The 22,911-nt window shown below is 44.6% G+C and overlaps 1 protein-coding gene across 2 annotated transcripts in view; it reads left to right on the plus strand.

Moving 5' to 3' along the window:
- PEBP4 (phosphatidylethanolamine binding protein 4) overlaps positions 1–22,911 on the plus strand; it is a 118,408-nt gene that overhangs the window by 45,183 nt on the left and 50,314 nt on the right. For both annotated transcript variants that reach the window (XM_069766955.1, XM_069766956.1), the window contains exons 2-3: positions 1,036–1,156; positions 14,191–14,314. In XM_069766955.1, the coding sequence (XP_069623056.1) occupies positions 1,041–1,156; positions 14,191–14,314 (240 nt within the window). In that variant the 5' untranslated portion in view covers positions 1,036–1,040. The remainder of the gene's footprint in view (positions 1–1,035; positions 1,157–14,190; positions 14,315–22,911) is intronic.

The following is a 22,911-nucleotide window of genomic DNA, read 5'->3' on the forward strand; positions in this document are numbered from 1 at the left end:
TTTTTTATTTTTCTGCTGATGATGCTGTATGGTGGCTTTTTTTTGGCGGGACAAGATGACGTTTTCAGCGGTACCATGGTTATTTATATCTGTCGTTTTGATCGCGTGTTATTCCACTGTTTGTTCGCCTGTATGATAATAAAGCGTTGTTTTTTGCCTTGTTTTTTTTTTTTTTTTTTTTTGCGGTGTTCACTGAAGGGGTTAACTAGTGGGATCGTTTTATAGAGCGGGTCGTTACGGACGCGGCGATACCAAATATGTGTACATTTATTGTTTTTTTTGTTTTTTTACATAAATAAATGGATTTATTGGGAAATGTTTTTTTTTTTTTATTTGGGGATTTTTTAATTTTTTTTTACACATTCTATTTTTTTTTTTTTTACTTTCTAACATTGTCCCAGGGTGGGACATCTCTGTATTAGATCAGATCGTTGATCTGACACTGTGCATAGCACACTGTCAGATCAACGATCTGACAGGCAGCTTAGGTGGCTCTCCAGCGCCTGCTCTCAGCAGGCGCCGGCTAGCCAGGTCACTTCATGACCCGGAAGGAGTCCGGCGGCCATCTTGGATCCGGGGACTCCTTCCGGGTCATCGGAGCAACACGATCTTATTGCGTTGCTCCGGTGGGAGAGCGCAGGGAGCCCCCGTCCCTGCGCGATCCCCCTCTATGCCGCTGTCACTACTGACAGCGGCATCAGAGGGGTTAAATGCCCGCAATCGGCGATAGCGCCGATCGTGGGCATTGCTGCGGGGTGTCAGCTGTCGTATACAGCTGACACCCGCACCCGATCACCGCGGCGCTCAGCGCGAGACCGCGGTGATCGGTGCGCCGTACTAGTACTGCTGCTGGCACTAATGCAGTGCCGGCAGCGCAGTACTAGTACGGCGCATGTCGCGAAGGGGTTAATATCTGTGTATTTGCTGTATATCAATAGGCAAAGTTTATAAACCAGTCAGTCTGGTTCTGTAGAGAAATACAATGTAGATGCTAGTATTATTAGTCTGTAATGTGACTGCTCTGCTTCCTCCAAGGAACAATGTGGAAGGCGTTGCTTCTTCATATGTGCCACTTGTCACTACTGGGCCTTTTCACACTGATCCATGCCACATGCGATCTACATCCGATTACTGGTGATGATGCTCAGTTTTGTAGGTAAGTTTTATTTTTAATTATAGTTCCATATCTGCTATATAATTGTCTAAGGGTCACTTCCGTCTGCCTGTCTGTCTTTCTGTCTGTCACGGATATTCATTGGTCGCGGCCTCTGTCTGTCAAGGAAATCCAAGTCGCTGATTGGTCGTGGCTTTTTTTCCGCGACCAATCAGCGACAGGCACAGTCCGGAAGAAAATGGCCGCTCCTTACTCCCTGCAGTCACTGCCCAGCGCCCGCATACTCCCCTCCAGTCAACGCTAACACAGGGTTAATGCTGGCGGTTACCGCCGCTATTAACCCTGTGTGTCCTCAACTTTTTACTATTGATGCTGCCTATGCGGCATCAATAGTAAAAATCTAATGTTAAAAATAATTTAAAAACCTGCTATTCTCACCCTCCGTTGTCCGCCGAGCCACTCGCGACGGCCGCCATCTTCCGTTCACGGCGATACATTGCGAAGTTACCCAGCAGACTTAGCGGCCTCGCGAGACCGCTAAGTCATCTGGGTAATTTTGCAATGCATCCTGGGAACGGAAGATGGCGGCAGGCACGAGCGCATCGTCGGAGCTTCGCTGGATTCCAGAGGGTGAGTATATAACTATTTTTTATTTTAATTATTTTTTTTTACAGGGATATGTGCCCACACTGCTATATACTACGTGGGCTGTGTTAGATACCCCGTGGCTGCTATATACTACCTGGCCAGTGTTAGATACTATGTGGGCTGTGTTCTATACTGCATGGGCAGTGTTATATACTACATGGCTGCTATATACTACATGGGCAGTGTTATATATTGCGTGGGCTGTGCTATAAACTATATGCCCTGTGTTACATACTGCGTGGCCTGTGTTATATACTACGTCGCCTGTGTGATATACTGCGTGGGCTGTGTTATATAGTACGTGGGCTGTGTTATATAGTACGTGGGCTGTGTTATATACTGTTTGGGCTGTGTTCTATACTGCGTGACCTGTATTAACGCATCGGGTATTCTACAATATGTACAGTATGTATGTACATAGCAGCCACATAGTATATAGCACAGGCCACGTAGTATTTGTCTGCTACAGTCATGGCCAAAAGTATTAACACCCCTGCAATTCTGTCAGATAATACTCAGTTTCTTCCTGAAAATGAATGATTGGAATCCTGGTATACATGCCCCCCATCCTGGTATACATGCCGCCCCCCCCCCCCCATCATGGTATACATGCCCCCCGCCCCAACCTGTTATACATGGTTACCATCTCCATACTGCTACAGTTGTGGCCAAAAATATTGACACCCCTGCAATTCTGTCAGATAATACTCAGTTTCTTCATGAAAATGATTGCAATCATAAATTCTTTGGTATTATTATCTTCATTTAATTTGTCTTAAATGAAAAACACAAAAAGAATTGTCCTAAAGCCAAATTGGATATAATTCCACACCAATCATAAAAAGGGGGTGGACAAAAGTATTGGCACTGTTCGAAAACACATGTGATTCTTCTCTAATTTGTGTAATTAACAGCACCTGTAACTTACCTGTGGCACCTAACAGGTGTTGGCAATAACTAAATCACATGTCACGCCAGTTGACATGGATTAAAGTTGATTCAACCTCTGTCCTGTGTCCTTGTGTGTACCACATTGAGCATGGAGAAAAGAAAGAAGACCAAAGAACTGTCTGAGGACTTGAGAAACCAAATTGTGAGGTAGCATGAGCAATCTCAAGGCTGCAAGTCCATCTCCAAAGACCTGAATGTTCCTGTGTCTACCGTGCGCAGTGTCATCAAGAAGTGTAAAGCCCATGGCACTGTGGCTAACCTCCCTAGATGTGGATGGAAAAGAAAAATTGATAAGAGATTTCAACGCAAGATTGTGCGGATGTTGGATAAAGAACCTCGACTAACATCCAAACAAGTTCAAGCTGCTCTGCAGTCCGAGGGTACAACAGTGTCAACCTGTACTATCCGCCGGCGTCTGAATGAAAAGGGACTGTATGGTAGGAGACCCAGGAAGACCCCACTTCTTACCCCGAGACATAAAAAAGCCAGGCTGGAGTTTGCCAAAACTTACCTGAAAAAGCCTAAAACGTTTTGGAAGAATGTTCTCTGGTCAGATGAGACAAAAGTAGAGCTTTTTGGGCAAAGCCATCAACATGGAGTTTACTGGAGAAAAAAAGAGGCATTCAAAGAAAAGAACACGGTTCCTACAGTCAAACATGGCGGAGGTTCCCTGATGTTTTGGGGTTGCTTTGCTGCCTCTGGCACTGGACTGCTTGACAGTGTGCATGGCATTATGAAGTCTGAAGACTACCAACAAATTTTGCAGCATAATGTAGGGCCCAGTGTGAGAAAGCTGGGTCTCCCTCAGAGGTCATGGGTCTTCCAGCAGGACAATGACCCAAAACACACTTCAAAAAGCACTAGAAAATGGTTTGAGAGAAAGCACTGGAGACTTCTAAGGTGGCCAGCAATGAGTCCAGACCTGAATCCCATAGAACACCCGTGGAGAGATCTAAAAATGGCAGTTTGGAGAAGGCACCCTTCAAATATCAGGGACCTGGAGTAGTTTGCCAAAGAAGAATGGTCTAAAATTCCAGCAGATCATTGTAAGAAACTCAATGATGGTTACCGGAAGCGGTTGGTCGCAGTTATTTTGGCTGAAGGTTGTGCAACCAAGTATTAGTCTGAGGATGCCAATACTTTTGTCTGGCCCATTTTGGGAGTTTTGTGTGAAATTATCAATGTTTTGCTTCATTCTCTTTTGTGTTTTTTCATTTAAGACAAATTAAATGAAGATAATACCAAAGAATTTGTGATTGCAACCATTTTCAGGAAGAAACTGAGTATTATCTGACAGAATTGCAGGGGTGTCAATACTTTTGTCCATGACTGTATATACTACATGGCTTCTATATACTACATGGCCTGTGCTATATACTATGTGGCTGCTATATACTATACATACATACATATTCTAGAATACCCGATGCGTTAGAATTGGGCCACCATCTAGTAATCTAAAATTGTGCTATATCTGACCCCTTAAAGTATAGTTTGAAATTTCCTCCCAGTTCCGCAGCAGTCTCATGGGGACATGTCCCTCTGTATAATACGTGCTGGATGTGAGGTCTGTGTGTCTAGGAAAATACTATCGTCATAAGGGCTCATGTATTTGCACAGCTTCATTCCTGGACTGATTTACTCTTCTTCGCCCTATGAGGGATCTCCTCTTCTGTGTTATGACCTACACTGATTGTGTGCTTTTATTCTTCCTCCCTCTCTAGAGTCTGCCTTGTATTTTTGTTGTTGTTTTTTTTTTCTCTTTACACTCATTTACAGCTTATGATTAAGCTTGCAGATTGCCTTGAGTGTTTTTTTTTTTCATCCCTATCTACATCTTGGGTGATCTGCCTTCCCTGAAAAATTAAATTATTTTTCCCATCTCCACTTTGCCTTGTACATCTTGCTCCTGTTTTTATTGATTTAGTTTACAATTATTTCAGGAGAGAAAGGTGAACAACCTCCCATTTACTCTATGGTTGTGTACAAAAACCCAGTCCTTAAAATGTCCGATTAACCCCTCTCAACACAGTCTGCTGGAGGAACCTTATGGGTTTCAAATCACTGAAGATAATAGTCTCAGTGAAATGTATTTCCACTCCACCACTTTGCCAGTGACTTTGTCAGCATTAAAATGGAAAAAAATGTAGTTAAAAAGTAATTGATTTAGGCTAATACTGTGCTGAATTGTACTGTTAACACCTACAACTTTGCTGCAACAAGGTTCCTGAGTCCTGACTGCTATCCTGTGCCTTTGTATCTTTTTGCATCCTTTTGGTTGTTTACACAAGGCAATGATCATTTCTCGTAATTTTCTGGACCACTTTCTTCATAACCCAAGAGTATTAGTGAATTGGAGGCCATTATCCATGATGTTTGGGCTAAGACTCCTCAGGAACCCTGCCTGAAGTTGGTGTCTGGCTATGCATCACATTTACTTTTCATGAAGGGGTGAATAATTCTGAGATTGCAGTAGTCAGTAAAAATGGCAATTCGTGTCAAACACTATTTCTCAATCGTATGCTTTATCTTTCTCACAATCTTTCTCTACTTCTGTATTTCTTTAGTTCTCTCTCTTTCAATTCCAATATATCTCTCGATTTCTTTATCTCTATTATTATTATTCATCTACTACATATTGTGATGGCGTCTTGGAGATGGGAACACCCCATAAGTCCACATCCCTGTTTAGAAGAAGGAATTAAAAGGTGAAGGCTCAGGCTCTCATGGGAACGATAGTGAAAGTAGCCAGCCGAGAGTCTGTCCATGGTAGCCCTATTTACAGTTGCCGGGCCACCAAAGTCACAGCCATGTAGCACACTCATTTTTGAGCGTTCTCGCTCTTCATTACTATCTCTTTCTCTCACTCAATCTCTTGATTTCTTATTCCGTCTCAGTCTCTTGTTCTTAATCTCACATCTTCGATCTCTCTTTCGAAGTCTCTCTCAATTTTCTCGATCTTTCCTGTTCTTGATTTCTTTCCCTCCCTCCATTTCTCATCATTTTATTTCTCTTTTCTCTTTCTCTCAATTTTGAATTCTGTCTTCCTCTCGATTTCTTCTTTCTCTCGATTTCTCTCTTTCTGGAGCAAGTGAGTAAAAGAAACGATTTTTGTTCAATCTTCTACATTACAATTTATTCTTGTATATAAAATATCGGAGACGATGAAGGTAATGGAACTACTAAAAAAGCCAATTGCTGTGAGGACCTAGGGTGGGGGTTGGGTGGGAGCCATTTTATAATCATCTTCTTGTTACGGATGTCCAAAGCTAAGAAGCCATTTAAAGGAAGTCTGACATTAAACAAAAAAAACTTTAATTGAACCATTTTGATATCAATTTAGGGAACATGGCCTCTATAATAATCATACGGGCACTGTAGTTTTTAGTAAATGTAGATTGTAAATTTTAGAGAAAAACTGTTTTATTACATATGTAAACGAGGAGGCTTTGGTGCTCCCTTGGTGTAGTCAAGTGCTCAGTGCACCTGCCCACAGCCTAATTTACAATACTCTGCCCCTTCCTTCATGGCGATTGTCAGCTCTCGCTGCGAATCATCTGAACTGACCCCACGGCCCTTCACATACTGACACTAGAGGGGCTGAGCACCTGCACACAGTGTCAGTCTGTGCAGGTGCGGAGTTGTCACCCCTCTCCTGTGTATAACAGACGCCCGCTGCACACAGGATCAGACATTGACAGCTGATGCTGACCGGAGAGGGATGAGAACGTGCACGATGTGACCTGGTGCGCGTTCCTTTCTCCCCTCTCCTGTGTATAACAGACGCTCGCTGCACACAGGATCAGACATTGACAGCTGATGCTGACCGGAGAGGGATGAGAACGTGCACGATGTGACCTGGTGCGCGCTCCCTTCTCCCCTCTCCTGTGTATAACAGACGCTTGCTGCACACAGGATCAGACATTGACAGCTGATGCTGACCGGAGAGGGATGAGAACGTGCACGATGTGACCTGGTGCGCGCTCCCTTCTCCCCTCTCCTGTGTATAACAGACGCTCGCTGCATACAGGATCAGACATTGACAGCTGATGCTGACCGGAGAGGGATGAGAACGTGCACGATGTGACCTGGTGCGCTGTCATGATCCCAATGGCAGGGGATCACAAAAAGGACAAGCACAGATACAAACAAGCTCTAGGGCGATGGAACCTGAGCTGACCGCGACCCTGAACCTAACACACAAATAAAAGTAGCCGGGGAACGTGCCTACGATGATCCTAGACGTCTCGCTCCAGCCGAAGATCTCACTTCCCCTATCAGAAGAAACACAGACCTCTCTTGCCTCCAGAGAAATACCCCACAGCAAATAGCAGCCCCCCACATATAATGACGGTGAAATGAGAGGAAAGCACATACGTAGTATGAAAACAGTTTCAGCAAAATGAGGCCCGCTAAAGCTAGATAGCAGAGGATACAAAAGTGAACTGCGCGGTCAGCGAAAAACCCTTCAAAAAACCATCCTGAAATTACTTGAACTCATGTGCCAACTCATGGTACATGAAAAGCAATTTCAGCCCACTAGAGCAACCAGCAGCAGAGAATCACATATCTGCAGGCTGGACTAAAAACCAAATTAAGCAAAACACAAAACAGGAAAATCCAAACTTAGCTTGTCCAGAAGGTTCTAGGAGCAGGGAGCAGAGGTAACAAGACACACTGGATACATTGCTAACCGGCGAGGAAATGCCAGCAAAGCCAGGTTAAATAGGAAACTCCCATATGCTGATGGAACAGGTGGAACCCAGAAACCCAGGAAAGACAAGTCACCCAGTACCATCAGTAACCACCAGAGGGAGCCCAAAAACAGAACTCACAACAGTACCCCCCCCTTGAGGAGGGGTCACCGAACCCTCACGAGAACCACCAGGGCGACCAGGATGAGCCCTATGAAAAGCGCGAACCAAATCATCAGCATGAACATCCGAGGCAACCACCCAAGAATTATCCTCCTGACCATAACCCTTCCACTTGACCAAATACTGGAGTTTCCGTCTGGAAACACGAGAATCCAAGATCTTCTCCACAACATACTCCAATTCTCCCTCCACCAGCACTGGAGCAGGAGGCTCAAGAGAAGGAACAACAGGTACCTCATACTTCCGCAACAACGACCGATGAAACACATTATGAATAGCGAACGATGCCGGGAGATCCAAACGAAACGACACAGGGTTAAGAATTTCCAAGATCCTATAGGGACCGATGAACCGAGGTTTGAACTTAGGAGAAGAGACCTTCATAGGAACAAAACGAGAAGACAACCACACCAAGTCACCAACAAGAAGTCGAGGACCCACGCGGCGACGGCGATTAGCAAACTGCTGAGCCTTCTCCTGGGACAACTTCAAATTGTCCACCACATGACTCCAAATCCGATGCAACCTATCCACCACCATGTCCACTCCAGGACAATCAGAAGGTTCCACCTGACCAGAGGAAAAACGAGGATGAAACCCCGAATTACAAAAGAAAGGAGAAACCAAGGTAGCAGAACTAGCCCGATTATTAAGCGCAAACTCGGCCAGCGGCAAAAAGGTAACCCAGTCATCCTGATCAGCAGAAACAAAACACCTTAAATAAGTTTCCAAGGTCTGATTAGTTCGTTCAGTCTGGCCATTCGTCTGAGGATGGAATGCAGACGAAAAGGACAAATCAATGCCCATCTTAGCACAGAAAGTCCGCCAAAATCTAGACACAAACTGGGATCCCCTGTCAGAAACGATGTTCTCAGGAATCCCATGCAAACGAACCACATTCTGAAAAAACAGAGGGACCAACTCAGAGGAGGAAGGCAACTTAGGCAAGGGTACCAGATGAACCATTTTAGAAAAGCGATCACACACAACCCAGATGACGGACATTTTTTGAGAGACAGGGAGATCCGAAATAAAGTCCATGGAAATGTGCGTCCAAGGCCTCTTCGGGATAGGCAAAGGTGACAACAATCCACTGGCCCGAGAACAGCAAGGCTTAGCCCGAGCACAAACCTCACAAGACTGCACAAAAGAACGCACATCCCTCGACAAGGAAGGCCACCAAAAAGACCTGGCCACCAAGTCTCTAGTACCAAATATTCCAGGATGACCTGCCAACGCAGAAGAATGGACCTCGGAGATGACTCTACTGGTCCAATTATCCGGAACAAACAGTCTCTCAGGCGGACAACGATCAGGTTTAGCCACCTGAAACTCCTGCAAAGCACGTCGCAAGTCTGGGGAGACAGCAGACAAAATCACCCCATCCCTAAGGATACCAGAGGGCTCAGAATTTCCAAGGGAGTCAGGCACAAAACTCCTAGAAAGAGCATCCGCCTTCACATTCTTTGAACCTGGCAGGTATGAAACCACAAAATTGAAACGAGAGAAAAACAGTGACCAACGAGCCTGTCTAGGATTCAGACGCCTGGCAGACTCAAGGTAAATCAAATTTTTGTGATCAGTCAAGACCACCACACGATGTCTAGCACCCTCTAGCCAATGACGCCACTCCTCAAATGCCCACTTCATGGCCAAAAGTTCCCGATTACCAACATCATAATTCCGCTCAGCCGGCGAAAACTTTCTAGAAAAAAACGCGCATGGCTTCATCACTGAGCCATCGGAGCTTCTCTGTGACAAAACCGCTCCCGCTCCAATCTCGGAAGCATCAACCTCAACCTGAAAAGGGAGCGAAACATCTGGCTGACGCAACACAGGAGCAGAAGAAAACCGGCGCTTAAGTTCCTGAAAGGCCTCCACATACGCAGGAGACCAATTAGCAACATCAGCACCCTTCTTAGTCAAATCCGTCAAAGGCTTAACAACACTAGAAAAATTAGTTATAAAACGACGATAGAAATTAGCAAAGCCCAAGAACTTCTGTAGACTCTTAAGAGATGTAGGCTGCGTCCAGTCACAAATAGCCTGAACCTTGACGGGATCCATCTTAATAGTAGAAGGGGAAAAAATATACCCCAAGAAAGAAATCTTCTGGACTCCAAAGAGACACTTTGAGCCTTTTACAAACAAGGAATTGGCCCGCAGGACCTGAAACACCTTCCTGACCTGCTGAACATGAGACTCCCAGTCATCAGAAAAAACCAAAATATCATCCAAATACACAATCATAAATTTATCCAGATATTCACGGAAAATATCGTGCATAAAGGACTGGAAGACTGAAGGAGCATTAGAAAGTCCAAAAGGCATTACCAAATACTCAAAATGGCCCTCAGGCGTATTAAATGCGGTTTTCCACTCATCACCTTGCTTTATTCGTATAAGATTATACGCACCCCGAAGATCAATCTTAGTGAACCATTTAGCCCCCTTAATGCGAGCAAACAAATCAGTCAACAATGGCAAAGGATACTGATATTTTACGGTAATCTTATTCAAAAGACGATAATCTATACAAGGCCTCAAGGAACCATCTTTCTTGGCCACGGAAAAAAAAACCTGCTCCCAAAGGGGACAAAGATGGACGGATATGTCCCTTTTCCAAGGACTCCTTAACATAATCCCGCATAGCAGTATGCTCTGGCACTGACAGATTGAACAAACGACCTTTAGGAAATTTACTGCCCGGAATTAAATTTATAGCACAATCGCAATCCCTGTGAGGAGGAAGCGAACTGAGCTTAGGCTCCTCAAAAACATCCCGATAGTCAGACAAAAACACAGGAATCTCAGAAGGAGTAGATGAAGCGATAGAAATCGGAGGTGCATTATCATGAACCCCCTGACAACCCCAGCTTAACACAGACACTGATTTCCAGTCAAGGACTGGATTATGAGTTTGTAACCATGGCAGACCAAGTACTAGAACATCATGCAAATTATACAGTACCAGGAAGCGAATCACCTCCTGATGAACGGGAGTCATACGCATGGTCACTTGTGTCCAGTACTGAGGTTTATTCATAGCCAAAGGTGTAGAGTCAACTCCCTTCAAAGGAATAGGGACTTCCAGAGGCTCCAGACTAAACCCACAGCGATTGGCAAATGACCAATCCATAAGACTCAGGGCAGCGCCTGAATCCACATAGGCATCGACGGAAATGGATGATAATGAACAAATCAGAGTCACAGACAGAATGAACTTAGACTGTAAAGTACTAATGGCAACAGACTTATCAACCTTTTTTGTGCGTTTAGAGCATGCTGATATAACATGAGCTGAATCACCACAATAAAAGCACAACCCTTTTTTCCCGCCTATACTTTTGCCGTTCACTTCTGGACTGAATTCTATCACATTGCATTATCTCAGGTGACGGTTCAGACGACACCGCCAAATGATGCACAGGTTTGCGCTCCCGTAAACGCCGATCAATCTGAACAGCCATAGTCATAGACTCATTCAGACCAGCAGGCGCAGGGAACCCCACCATAACATCTTTAATGGCCTCAGAAAGGCCATCTCTAAACTTTGCAGCCAGAGCGCACTCATTCCACTGAGTAAGTACCGACCACTTCCGAAATTTTTGACAATAAATTTCTGCTTCATCTTGCCCCTGAGAGAGGGCCAACAAAGCTTTTTCAGCCTGAATCTCTTGGTTAGGTTCCTCATAGAGCAAACCCAATGCCAGAAAAAACGCATCTGCATTAAGCAACGCAGGGTCCCCTGGTGCCAATGCAAATGCCCAATCCTGAGGGTCACCCCGCAGGAAAGATATAATTATCTTGACTTGCTGAGCAGGGTCTCCAGAGGAGCGAGATTTCAAAGAAAGAAACAACTTGCAATTGTTCCTAAAATTCAGAAAACGAGATCTATCTCCAGAAAAAAACTCTGGGACAGGAATTCTAGGTTCAGACATAGGAGCATGTACAACAAAATCCTGAATATTTTGAACCTTAGTGGCAAGATTATTCAGGCTGGAAGCCAAACTCTGGACGTCCATGATAAACAGCTGAGATCAGAGCCATTCAAAGATTAAGAGGAGGAGGAAGTAGCCAGGCTGCAATAAGGCTAGGCAGCAAACTCTGAGGGGAAAAAAAAAAAAACTTCCTCAGACTACTTATCCTCCTACTTCAGCCAATACAATTAACACTTTGTGGCCGGTTATACTGTCATGATCCCAATGGCAGGGGATCACAAAAAGGACAAGCACAGATACAAACAAGCTCTAGGGCGATGGAACCTGAGCTGACCGCGACCCTGAACCTAACACACAAATAAAAGTAGCCGGGGAACGTGCCTACGATGATCCTAGACGTCTCGCTCCAGCCGAAGATCTCACTTCCCCTATCAGAAGAAACACAGACCTCTCTTGCCTCCAGAGAAATACCCCACAGCAAATAGCAGCCCCCCACATATAATGACGGTGAAATGAGAGGAAAGCACATACGTAGTATGAAAACAGTTTCAGCAAAATGAGGCCCGCTAAAGCTAGATAGCAGAGGATACAAAAGTGAACTGCGCGGTCAGCGAAAAACCCTTCAAAAAACCATCCTGAAATTACTTGAACTCATGTGCCAACTCATGGTACATGAAAAGCAATTTCAGCCCACTAGAGCAACCAGCAGCAGAGAATCACATATCTGCAGGCTGGACTAAAAACCAAATTAAGCAAAACACAAAACAGGAAAATCCAAACTTAGCTTGTCCAGAAGGTTCTAGGAGCAGGGAGCAGAGGTAACAAGACACACTGGATACATTGCTAAGCGGCGAGGAAATGCCAGCAAAGCCAGGTTAAATAGGAAACTCCCATATGCTGATGGAACAGGTGGAACCCAGAAACCCAGGAAAGACAAGTCACCCAGTACCATCAGTAACCACCAGAGGGAGCCCAAAAACAGAACCCACAACAGTGCGCATTCCTTTCTCCCCTCTCCTGTGTATAACAGACGCTCGCTGCACACAGGATCAGACATTGACAGCTGATGCTGACCAGAGAGGGATGAGAACGTGCACGATGTGACCTGGTGCGCGCTCCCTTCTCCCCTCTCCTGTGTATAACAGACGCTCGCTGCATACAGGATCAGACATTGACAGCTGATGCTGACCAGAGAGGGATGAGAACGTGCACGATGTGACCTGGTGCGCGCTCCCTTCTCCCCTCTCCTGTGTATAACAGACGCTCGCTGCATACAGGATCAGACATTGACAGCTGATGCTGACCGGAGAGGGATGAGAACGTGCACGATGTGACCTGGTGCGCGCTCCCTTCTCCCCTCTCCTGTGTATAACAGACGCTCGCTGCATACAGGATCAGACACTGACAGCTGATGCTGACCGGAGAGGGATGAGAACGTGCACGATGTGACCTGGTGCGCATTCCTTTCTCCCCTCTCCTGTGTATAACAGACGCTCGCTGCACACAGGATCAGACATTGACAGCTGATGCTGACCAGAGAGGGATGAGAACGTGCACGATGTGACCTGGTGCGCGCTCCCTTCTCCCCTCTCCTGTGTATAACAGACGCTCGCTGCATACAGGATCAGACATTGACAGTTGATGCTGACCGGAGAGGGATGAGAACGTGCACGATGTGACCTGGTGCGCATTCCTTTCTCCCCTCTCCTGTGTATAACAGACGCTCGCTGCACACAGGATCAGACATTGACAGCTGATGCTGACCAGAGAGGGATGAGAACGTGCACGATGTGACCTGGTGCGCGCTCCCTTCTCCCCTCTCCTGTGTATAACAGACGCTCGGTGCACACAGGATCAGACACTGACAGCTGATGCTGACCGGAGAGGGATGAGAACGTGCACGATGTGACCTGGTGCGCGCTCCCTTCTCCCCTCTCCTGTGTATAACAGACGCTCGGTGCACACAGGATCAGACACTGACAGCTGATGCTGACCAGAGAGGGATGAGAACGTGCACGATGTGACCTGGTGCGCGCTCCCTTCTCCCCTCTCCTGTGTATAACAGACGCTCGGTGCACACAGGATCAGACACTGACAGCTGATGCTGACCGGAGAGGGATGAGAACGTGCACGATGTGACCTGGTGCGCGCTCCCTTCTCCCCTCGCTTGTGTATAGTGGCCGCAAGCTGCTGTGCGATCCTGTGTGCAGTGACCGGCCACCATACACAGGTGCTGTGAGTAACATCGATCATCTGATGACAATGGCTCCTGTCAATGGTGCGGGGCATTTCACAGCAAGTGATCAGCTACAGTCAAAAGTGCTGGAAACTGGAAAACAAGCAAGCGAAAGGATGGGAGCAACTAAGACAGAAGCCAAAATATGATGCCAGACGGCTGAGTTAGAGCATCTCCAATATTTCAGGTATTATGAGATGTTTCCAATGGTCAGTATCTACCAAAAGTGGTCCAAGAAAGGACAGCTGCTGAGCCAGGGGTGTTCGAGGCTCGTTGATGCACGAGGATAGAGAAGGTTAACTGGTTTGGTCCGATTCAATAAAAGGGATATGCAGTGCAAATTACTATAGGGCACTATGGGCATAATGTTTTCTTTTTTTCCGTATCCTTTTTTCACACTTTTTATTATCTCCTTTCTCGTAGTGATGGGTTCCATGTTGTATATCAAGGCATAGGTGATGTGTCCTGCAAACACGTCCCACCCTGTGAAAACGACACCCAAGCACTGAGTGATGCCCCGGTGATTACATACTCTAACGCCCAGGAGGTAGGTTACATTAAAAGTGATGCAAAATGGAGTAATTAATCAGTTTTTAAAGGCAGAAAGCATGCAGAATGATTTTTCAGACAGCCGTATGGAAAAAACGGGCCTGTGGGCGTCCGCAGATTGCAAACATGAAAGTAATGGCTCCATGTGCTCATGTACATGGCTGACCGCTGCCGGAGATGCCTTTACATCGCACACGTTATTCTGGCCCTTAATCCAGACCTAAAGCTGGTCCTTAAGCCAGATCAAGTAGTTCTGTTAAATAATGAAAATGTTAGATAAATATGGTTGCTCTTTTTTATTTCCGAGAACAGCACCACCCCTGTGTACATGGTTTTACTGGTATCTTATCGGAGTCCCATTCACCTCAATGGAGCTGAGCTGCTAAACCAGTTATCATTAGACGCCTCAGACTTTCATAAAAAGTAGCTGGAAGTGTTTCACCATTTTTTTTTTAAATTTTTATAACCAGTCGGTTCTCCCTCTCTTGATCCCACAGAATATTTGCCTCCGCCATGATTAGTGAGCAGATTGCATAGATAGAGGAACACTTTTAAGAACAATGTTTAGTTCTGTCCACTAGATGGCAGTGTTGTAGTGTCAGTGGAAGGATTATTGCGGACACTAATGATGCAGGATATAAAGGATCCAGGCCTGGCTTAGCAAGTGTCGAAAAGGAAAATTGGCTTTGTTGCCCATAGCAACCAATCACAGCGCAGCTCTCACTTCATAAACTGATCTGGTAAAATGTAAGGTACTCTGTGATTGGTTGCATATAGGTAACAAAGACAGTTTTCCTTTTAGACACTTGTGATAAATTTTTACACCCCCCCCCCCCCTTAGTTATAGTGCTGTTTTACATACAGAATTTAGGGATATGTATGGGCATGTGCAGGGGGCTGCTAGTATAGATTTTGGATCTAATCCTGTTTCACATAGTTTCATACCTTAGGGCAGACTGGAATAAAGCAATGAAGACCAACTATAGGCTCATATATTGGTGCATACATTAAAGGGAACCTGTCATGTCCAGAAATGCTATTTAACTCCTGATATAAAGCTAGTCTGCGGTAAAGGACTAGCTTACTGCAGCAGCAACAGGGAGAAAATGAAGTTATATAGGTTTTATTGGCGGCCCAATGTTATACCATGGGGCAGTGCAGATCTGCGATTGTTTTCTCATGCCGAAATAAAAAAACGCAAAAAGAAAAGAAAAACGCTGCATGGCTTCAGACTTCGGACTATGCACCCATACAATGGAGAAGATGGGGAAATTAAGTTCTCCATCTTCTCACCTGTGCTGTGATTCTCTCATTAGAGAGAACCGGATCACACTAAGATGACACTCGGATCAGACTCTGACAATGTCATTGGCATATTCGGCCCGATTCTATCACAAGACAGAATCATCGCTCATGTGACCCCAGCCTAAGTCTGGTTTCACACGTCTTGGTATTTCCAGTACCGGAAGTGGAGAATGATGAGATCGGTCTTCAGCACCCGGCTCTGGGCAACAGCGCTAACTGTATCGCTGCTTCTCAGGTGTCGGTATGTGTCACATGGATGACATCCCTGTGTCATCCACGGCCACTTGTGTGGGACGTTCTGCGGCCCGTGCTGCTGCTAAAAAAACGGACATGTTAGCGTGTTTTACCCATGGACACACGGTCTGTGGAAACACACTGACATGTGCACAGACCTGTTCACTTGAATGGGTCTATGTGTGTCAGTGTCTCCGGTATGTGTAAAAACTGTCACCACACGTACCGGAGACACTGACATGTGACCCCCGGCCCAAGACTCACTCTTCTGTTCAATGAAGGTAAGTAGAAGGATAAAACTGCCTCCACGGCCGTGCGCCATCCAGTTTTTGGTGAGGTTTCTGACACTGTATTTTTACATATATCTTTCAGACGCGGAAACGCACTAAAACGCTCTTGGGTTTTTTACCTGCAGATTTTTCGCAAGTCTTTGAGAGAACTTATTTGCAAATGAAAAATATCCCTAATTATTGACTGGAGCAACTCGGCTCATAGAAGGGATTGTCCAGTTGAGGCAATCCCTTTAATTTTTCTTCCATAAGTTTAAAGGTGCGAATCCCTTTTAATATGTTGGTGACCAGTTACCTTTCCCACTCTCCCTGCGCACAATGGGTGCCGTCCACCCTTCTCCTCGGGGACTCTGTGCCGAGCTCTCCAACAGACGGGTTAATGATGAGTCCATCGGGCCGGCCTTGCCAAGCTCAGCAGCCACCACTCAGTGCTGATAAATGGCAGCGATTCCCGCCGTCCGCTGCCTGATGTATGGATCATATTAACGCTGCTGCTGAGTTCACTTTATTCCTCGCCGGACACTGACACAATCCATCTGCAACCAAGGGAGCAAATGGAGGGAGAGTGATGGTCCGGGCCGGCCCGGGTCAGAAGAACGGGGGGGAAAGCTTAAGGTGCAGTCAGCGCCGACTTATCGGACCATTCATCAACGAGAAAGCGTCCGGTGACATTTCTACTGTGTTGTGATATTAACGCGCGGTCATTTTTCAGGAGGGAAGTCTCTGTCGCCATCAGGTTGGGTCTGACAATGGCGTGAGAATGGCGGACATGTGACATACGTTTTCCACTTATTCCATTGAAAAATAAACGCTGCAGTCAGTCTTAAGTGGCTGATAACAGCGAACAACAGACGTTATTCAGCAGACTTGGATAATCTAAAGACGATAGGTCTGATAAGGTAGAGGGGGTAGTTATTGTGGAGCCCCCAGTTGTAGTGTGATGTCACGGGCAGGTTGTGATGTCATCAGCTGGTATGCCTAACCCGTACCTCCGGAGAGCGCTTCACGTTGTTTTTCCCGTGTAATTTAACCCATTTTACTATGAAAATGACTCTCTGTGTAACAAAGCCTGTATTAACACAGCTTCCTCTTTCCCATCCCTACGTCTCTGGTATCTTCCCCGCAGCCCCCGCATGCAGGGGAAGCCCGAATGGTTTTCTCCATTGCAGGGGAGGATGGATACCATGAGATTTGAAGAGAGAGGGCGGTGGGAGGAATGGGGGTCCCTCCGCCTCCACTCGGACAGCACACCTAAAGGAGAAAAACAATCAATACACCCTTAATAAGCCGTATCTCTGCCTGCTGCTGCAGCTGCCACTGGTGTGACGGGCGGTGCAGTACCGGCAATGTGCCAGCAGGGGGCCCAGCAGACACTTAATGAGGCCATTTACTAATTTTCCCTTCCTAACACATTAGTGATCACATTCATTATCAGGGGCTCTTTGTTTTATCAATGTAAACTAATTTTGCATTAAAAAATATATCTTGTTTTGGGTTTTTTGTCAGCCAGTGTCTCACAATTCTGTTAGTGCTACCTAGACTATAGAAGGATGAATGAAGGGAGGTTGAAGAAGTGAAATGGTCATCGTATAGTGGCCGTGTGTCACCTGCTGTCAGTATACGCAAGGAAAAGCGTAGCTAGGATCTGGTGGTAGATGCTCATGTATGAGCCGTTTCCCTCCTGACTATATGTGGAATTATATACTTAACAAAAAAGTGTGAAACAACTGAAATTATGTCTTATATTCTAGGTTCTTCAAAGTAGCCACCTTTTGCTTTGATGACTGCTTTGCACACTCTTGGCATTCTCTTGATGAGCTTCAAGAGGTAGTCACCGGAAATGGTCTTCCAACAATCTTGAAGGAGTTCCCAGAGATGCTTAGCACTTGTTGACCCTTTTGCCTTCACTCCGCGGTCCAGCTCACCCCAAACCATCTCGATTGGGTTCAGGTCTGGTGACTGAGGAGGCCAGGTCATCTGGTGTAGCACCCCACACTCTCCTTCTTGGTCAAATAGCCCTTACACAGCCTGGAGGTGTGTTTGGGTTCATTGTCCTGTTGAAAAATAAATGATGGTCCAACTAAACGCAAACCAGATGGAATAGCATGCCGCTGCAAGATGGTTCAGTGTGCAATGCAGGTTCAGTATGCCTTCAATTTTGAATAATTCCCCAACAGTGTCACCAGCAAAGCACCCCCACACCATCACACCTCCTCCTCCATGCTTCACGGTGGGAACCAGGCATGTATAGTCCATCCGTTCACCTTTTCTGTGTCGCACAAAGACATGGTGGTTGGAACCAAAGATCTCAAATTTGGACTCATCAGACCAAAGCACAGATTTCCACTGGTCTAATGTCCATTCCTTGTGTTCTTTAGCCCAAACAAGTCTCTTCTGCTTGTTGCCTGTCCTTAGCAGTGGTTTCCTAGCAGCTCTTTTGCCATGAAGGCCTGCTGCACAAAGTCTCCTCTTAACAGTTGTTGTAGAGATGTGTCTGCTGCTAGAACTCTGTGTGGCATTGACCTGGTCTCTAATCTGAGCTGCTGTTAACCTGAGATTTCTGAGGCTGGTGACTCGGATAAACTTATCCTCAGAAGCAGAGGTGACTCTTGGTCTTCCTTTCCTGGGGCAGTCCTCATGTGAGCCAGTTTCTTTGTAGCGCTTGATGGTTTTTGCCACTGCACTTGGGGACACTTTCAAAGTTTGCACAATTTTTCGGACTGACTGACCTTTATTTCTGAAAGTAATGATGGCCACTCGTTTTTCTCTACTTAGCTGCTTTTTTCGTGCCATATTACAAATTCTAACAGTCTATTCAGTAGGACTATCAGCTGCGTATCCCAACACCATTTATAAGGCAAGAAATCCCACATATTAAACCTGACAGGGCACACCTGTTAAGTGAAAACCATTCCCGGTGAACACCTCTTGAAGCTCATCAAGAGAATGCCAAGAGTGTGCAAAGCAGTCATCAAAGCAAAAGGTGGCTATTTTGAAGAACCTAAAATATAAGACATAATTTCAGTTGTTTCACACTTTTTTGTTAAGTATATAATTCCACATGTGTTAATTCATAGTTTTGATGCCTTCAGTGTGAATGTACAATTTTCATAGTCATGAAAACACAGAAAAATCTTTAAATGAGAAGGTGTGTCCAAACTTTTGGTCTGTACTGTATATGTATGTGTGTGTGTGTGTGTGTATATATATATATATATATATATTTATATATAGTGTTAATTACATATCAAAATATACCGTAAACGTATAACCGCACCACACACTAACCAAATAATGATCAAATAATAGTACTGACATACAGTGATAGTATAAAACCACCATACATTAAACAAATAATGGTCATGCTGTGATTAAGTAGTACTGCCATAAAGTAAGAGTTTATAATACAGCCACACACTAACCAAATAACAGCCTATACGGTGATCAAATACCACTTCCTTAAATAATAGTATAATACTGCCACACACTAACCGAATAAACTATAGTGTTCATATAGTACGGCATTAAAGTGATCATATAATACCACAATACACTAACCAAATAACAGCCATACAGTGATCAAACGGTACTGCTATAAAGTGATAGCATAATATCCTCAGACACTAAAACCAAGTAACCTACAGTGATCAAATTCTACTGCCATAAAGTGATAGTATAATACCGCCATACAATGGGCAATTAACAGCCATACTGTTATCAAATAGTATTGTCATACATTGATAGTATAATACCGCCATACACTAAAACCAAATAACCTACAGTGATCAAATTCTAGTGCCCTAAAGTGATAGTATAATACCGCCATACAATGGACAATTAACAGCCATACTGTTATGAAATAGTACTGTCAAAGTATTATTATTATTATGATATAACAATGCCATACACTAACCAAATAGCCTACAGTGATCATAGAGTAATGTTATACAGTGATAGTATAATACGGCTATAGAATGACCAATTAAAAACCGTACAGTAATGAAATACTACTGCCATAAAGTGATAGTAAAATATCATCATACAAGGCCAATTTTTTGTGAGACCATGTGATGCCCAATTTGTAGCACGGTTCAGTGTGCCCACAGGACATGTAAGGATCTCTTTCGGGTATTTTAGGCGGCATTGCATCACCCGCCGGCAGCATTACCCACACATCTCGCAGTCAAATCTTAATTCCATAAACTCGCAGAGATCATTCAGCGTCCTGTTTGCATAATCCGATAATGGCGGAGACACGAACAGTGCGTCGTTAAAAAAGCGTAACAACAGTCAGCACAGTAACCCTTTATGGTGCGTCCGCACGGGACAGACAGGTTGTCGCTTTACCTGGTGGATTTCTGCACACAGAGTGTTCCAGTGTCAGCCATGTGCACAGATCTCTGCCACAAGACGGGGAATTTTTAGAGGGGCGAAATCCACGGTTACCGTAATTCTACGAATGATCTGCGCATGAGGCTTCTGCTAAGGTTTGCGGACAAAGGCGGAGGTGCACCAGATATTTCAGTCCCGTGTGGAACCAAAGTGGTAGCTCATGTTTTTCTTTTTACAATAAAAAGTTACAGGTTATACCAAGTTACTAAATTATCCCCTATTAATAGTACAAGGGATAATTTTTTTTTTATCTCTGTGGAGTCCAACTATTGGGACTCCCAAAATGGGGCTCTGAGAAGATCCATCTGAATGGAGCAATGATCGAGCATGGGCACCTCTGCTCCAGAAATGGCAAAGATCTGCCAGTCGCAGTGATCGAGCGGAGGTGGCCATGCTTGATCACTGATCCGTTCTTAGTCCCAGTCTGGGGATCAGTTGGTCAGTCCCCTACAGGGCTGTGGAATCGGTAAGCCGAACCTCTGACTCCTCAACTTCCATGACTCCGACTCCACCAAAATGGGCTCCAACTCCACAGCCCTGGTCCCCCAGCAATCTGGATATTTCCTCCTATACTATTGATTGTGTGTATCTTGGCACAGCAATCCTTTTTTTTTTTTTAGACTTCCCAATATCATTACTGTTTCAAAGTTCTCTGCTTGCTGTCATACTCTTCAGAGCTAATTTCTAATGGCGAAAAATGTCTCGTGTTATGATCACAGCGGTGCGCTCTGGTAGCTATACAACCCCTGGCAAAAATTATGGAATCACCGGCCTTGGAGGATGTTCATTCAGCTGTTTAATTTTGTAGAAAAAAAAGCAGATCACAGACATGGCACAAAACTAAAGTAATTTCAAATGGCAACTTTCTGGCTTTAAGAAACACTAAAAGAAATCAAGAACAAAAAATGTGGTAGTCAGTAATGGTTACTTTTTTTTTAACCAAGCATAGGAGAAAAATAATGGAATCACTCAATTCTGAGGAAAAAATTATGGAATCACCCTGTAAATTTTCATACCCAAAAATAACACCTGCATCAAATTAGATCTGCTCGTTAGTCTGCATCTAGAAAGGAGCGATCACACCTTGGAGAGCTGTTGCACCAAGTGGACTGACATGAATCATGGCTCCAACACGAGAGATGTCAATTGAAACAAAGGAGAGGATTATCAAACTCTTAGAAGAGGGTAAATCATCACGCAATGTTGCAAAAGATGTTGGTTGTTCAGTCAACTGTGTCTGAAATCTGGACCAAATACAAATAACATGGGAAGGTTGTTAAAGGCAAACATACTGGTTGACCAAGGAAGACATCAAAGCGTCAAGACCGAAAACTTGAAGCAATATGTCTCCAAAACAGGAGATGTACAACAAAACAAATGAGGAATGAATGGGAGGAAACTGGAGTCAACGTCTGTGACCGAACTGTAAGAAACCGCCTAAAGGAAATGGGATTTACATACAGAAAAGCTAAACGAAAGCCATCATTTAACACCTAAACAGAAAAAAACAAGGTTACTCTGGACTAAGGAAAAGCAATTGTGGACTGTGGATGACTGGATGAAAGTCATATTCAGTGATGAATCGCGAATCTGCATTGGGCAAGGTGATGATGCTGGAACTTTTGTTTGGTGCCGTTCCAATGAGATTTATAAAGATGACTGCCTAAAGAGAGCATGCAAATTTCCACAGTCATTGATGATATGGGGCTGCATGTCAGGTAAAGGCACTGGGGAGATGGCTGTCATTACATCTTCAATAAATGCACAAGTTTATGTTGATATTTTGGACACTTTTCTTATCCCATCAATTGAAAGGATATTTGGGGATGATGAAATCATTTTTCAAGATGATAATGCATCCTGCCAAAGAGCAAAAACCGTGCAAACATTCCATGAAAAAAGACACATAAGGTCAATGTCATGGCCTGCAAATAGTCCGAATGTCAATCCAATTGAAAATCTTTGGTGGAAGTTGAAGAAAATGGTCCATGACAAGGCTCCAACCTGCAAAGCTGATCTGGCAACAGCAATCAGAGAAAGTTGGAGCCATATTGATGAAGAGTCCTGTGTGACCCTCATTAAGTCCATGCCTCAGAGACTGCAAGCTGTTATAAAAGCCAGAGGTGGTGCAACAAAATACTAGTGATGTGTTGGAGTGGTTTTTTGTTTGTTTGTTTTCCATGATTCCATAATTTTTTCCTCAGAATTGAGTGATTCTATAATTTTTCCCCTATGCTTGGTTAAAAAAAGTAACCATTACTGACTACCACATTGTTTGTTCTTGATTTCTTTTAGTGTTTCTTAAAGCCAGAAAGTAGCCCTTTGAAATGACTTTAGTTTTGTGCCATGTCTGTGATCTGCTTATTTTCTACAA

Source organism: Ranitomeya imitator, chromosome 4 (genome assembly GCF_032444005.1).
Source record: "Ranitomeya imitator isolate aRanImi1 chromosome 4, aRanImi1.pri, whole genome shotgun sequence".
In the NCBI taxonomy this organism is placed as follows: Eukaryota; Metazoa; Chordata; class Amphibia; order Anura; family Dendrobatidae; genus Ranitomeya; species Ranitomeya imitator.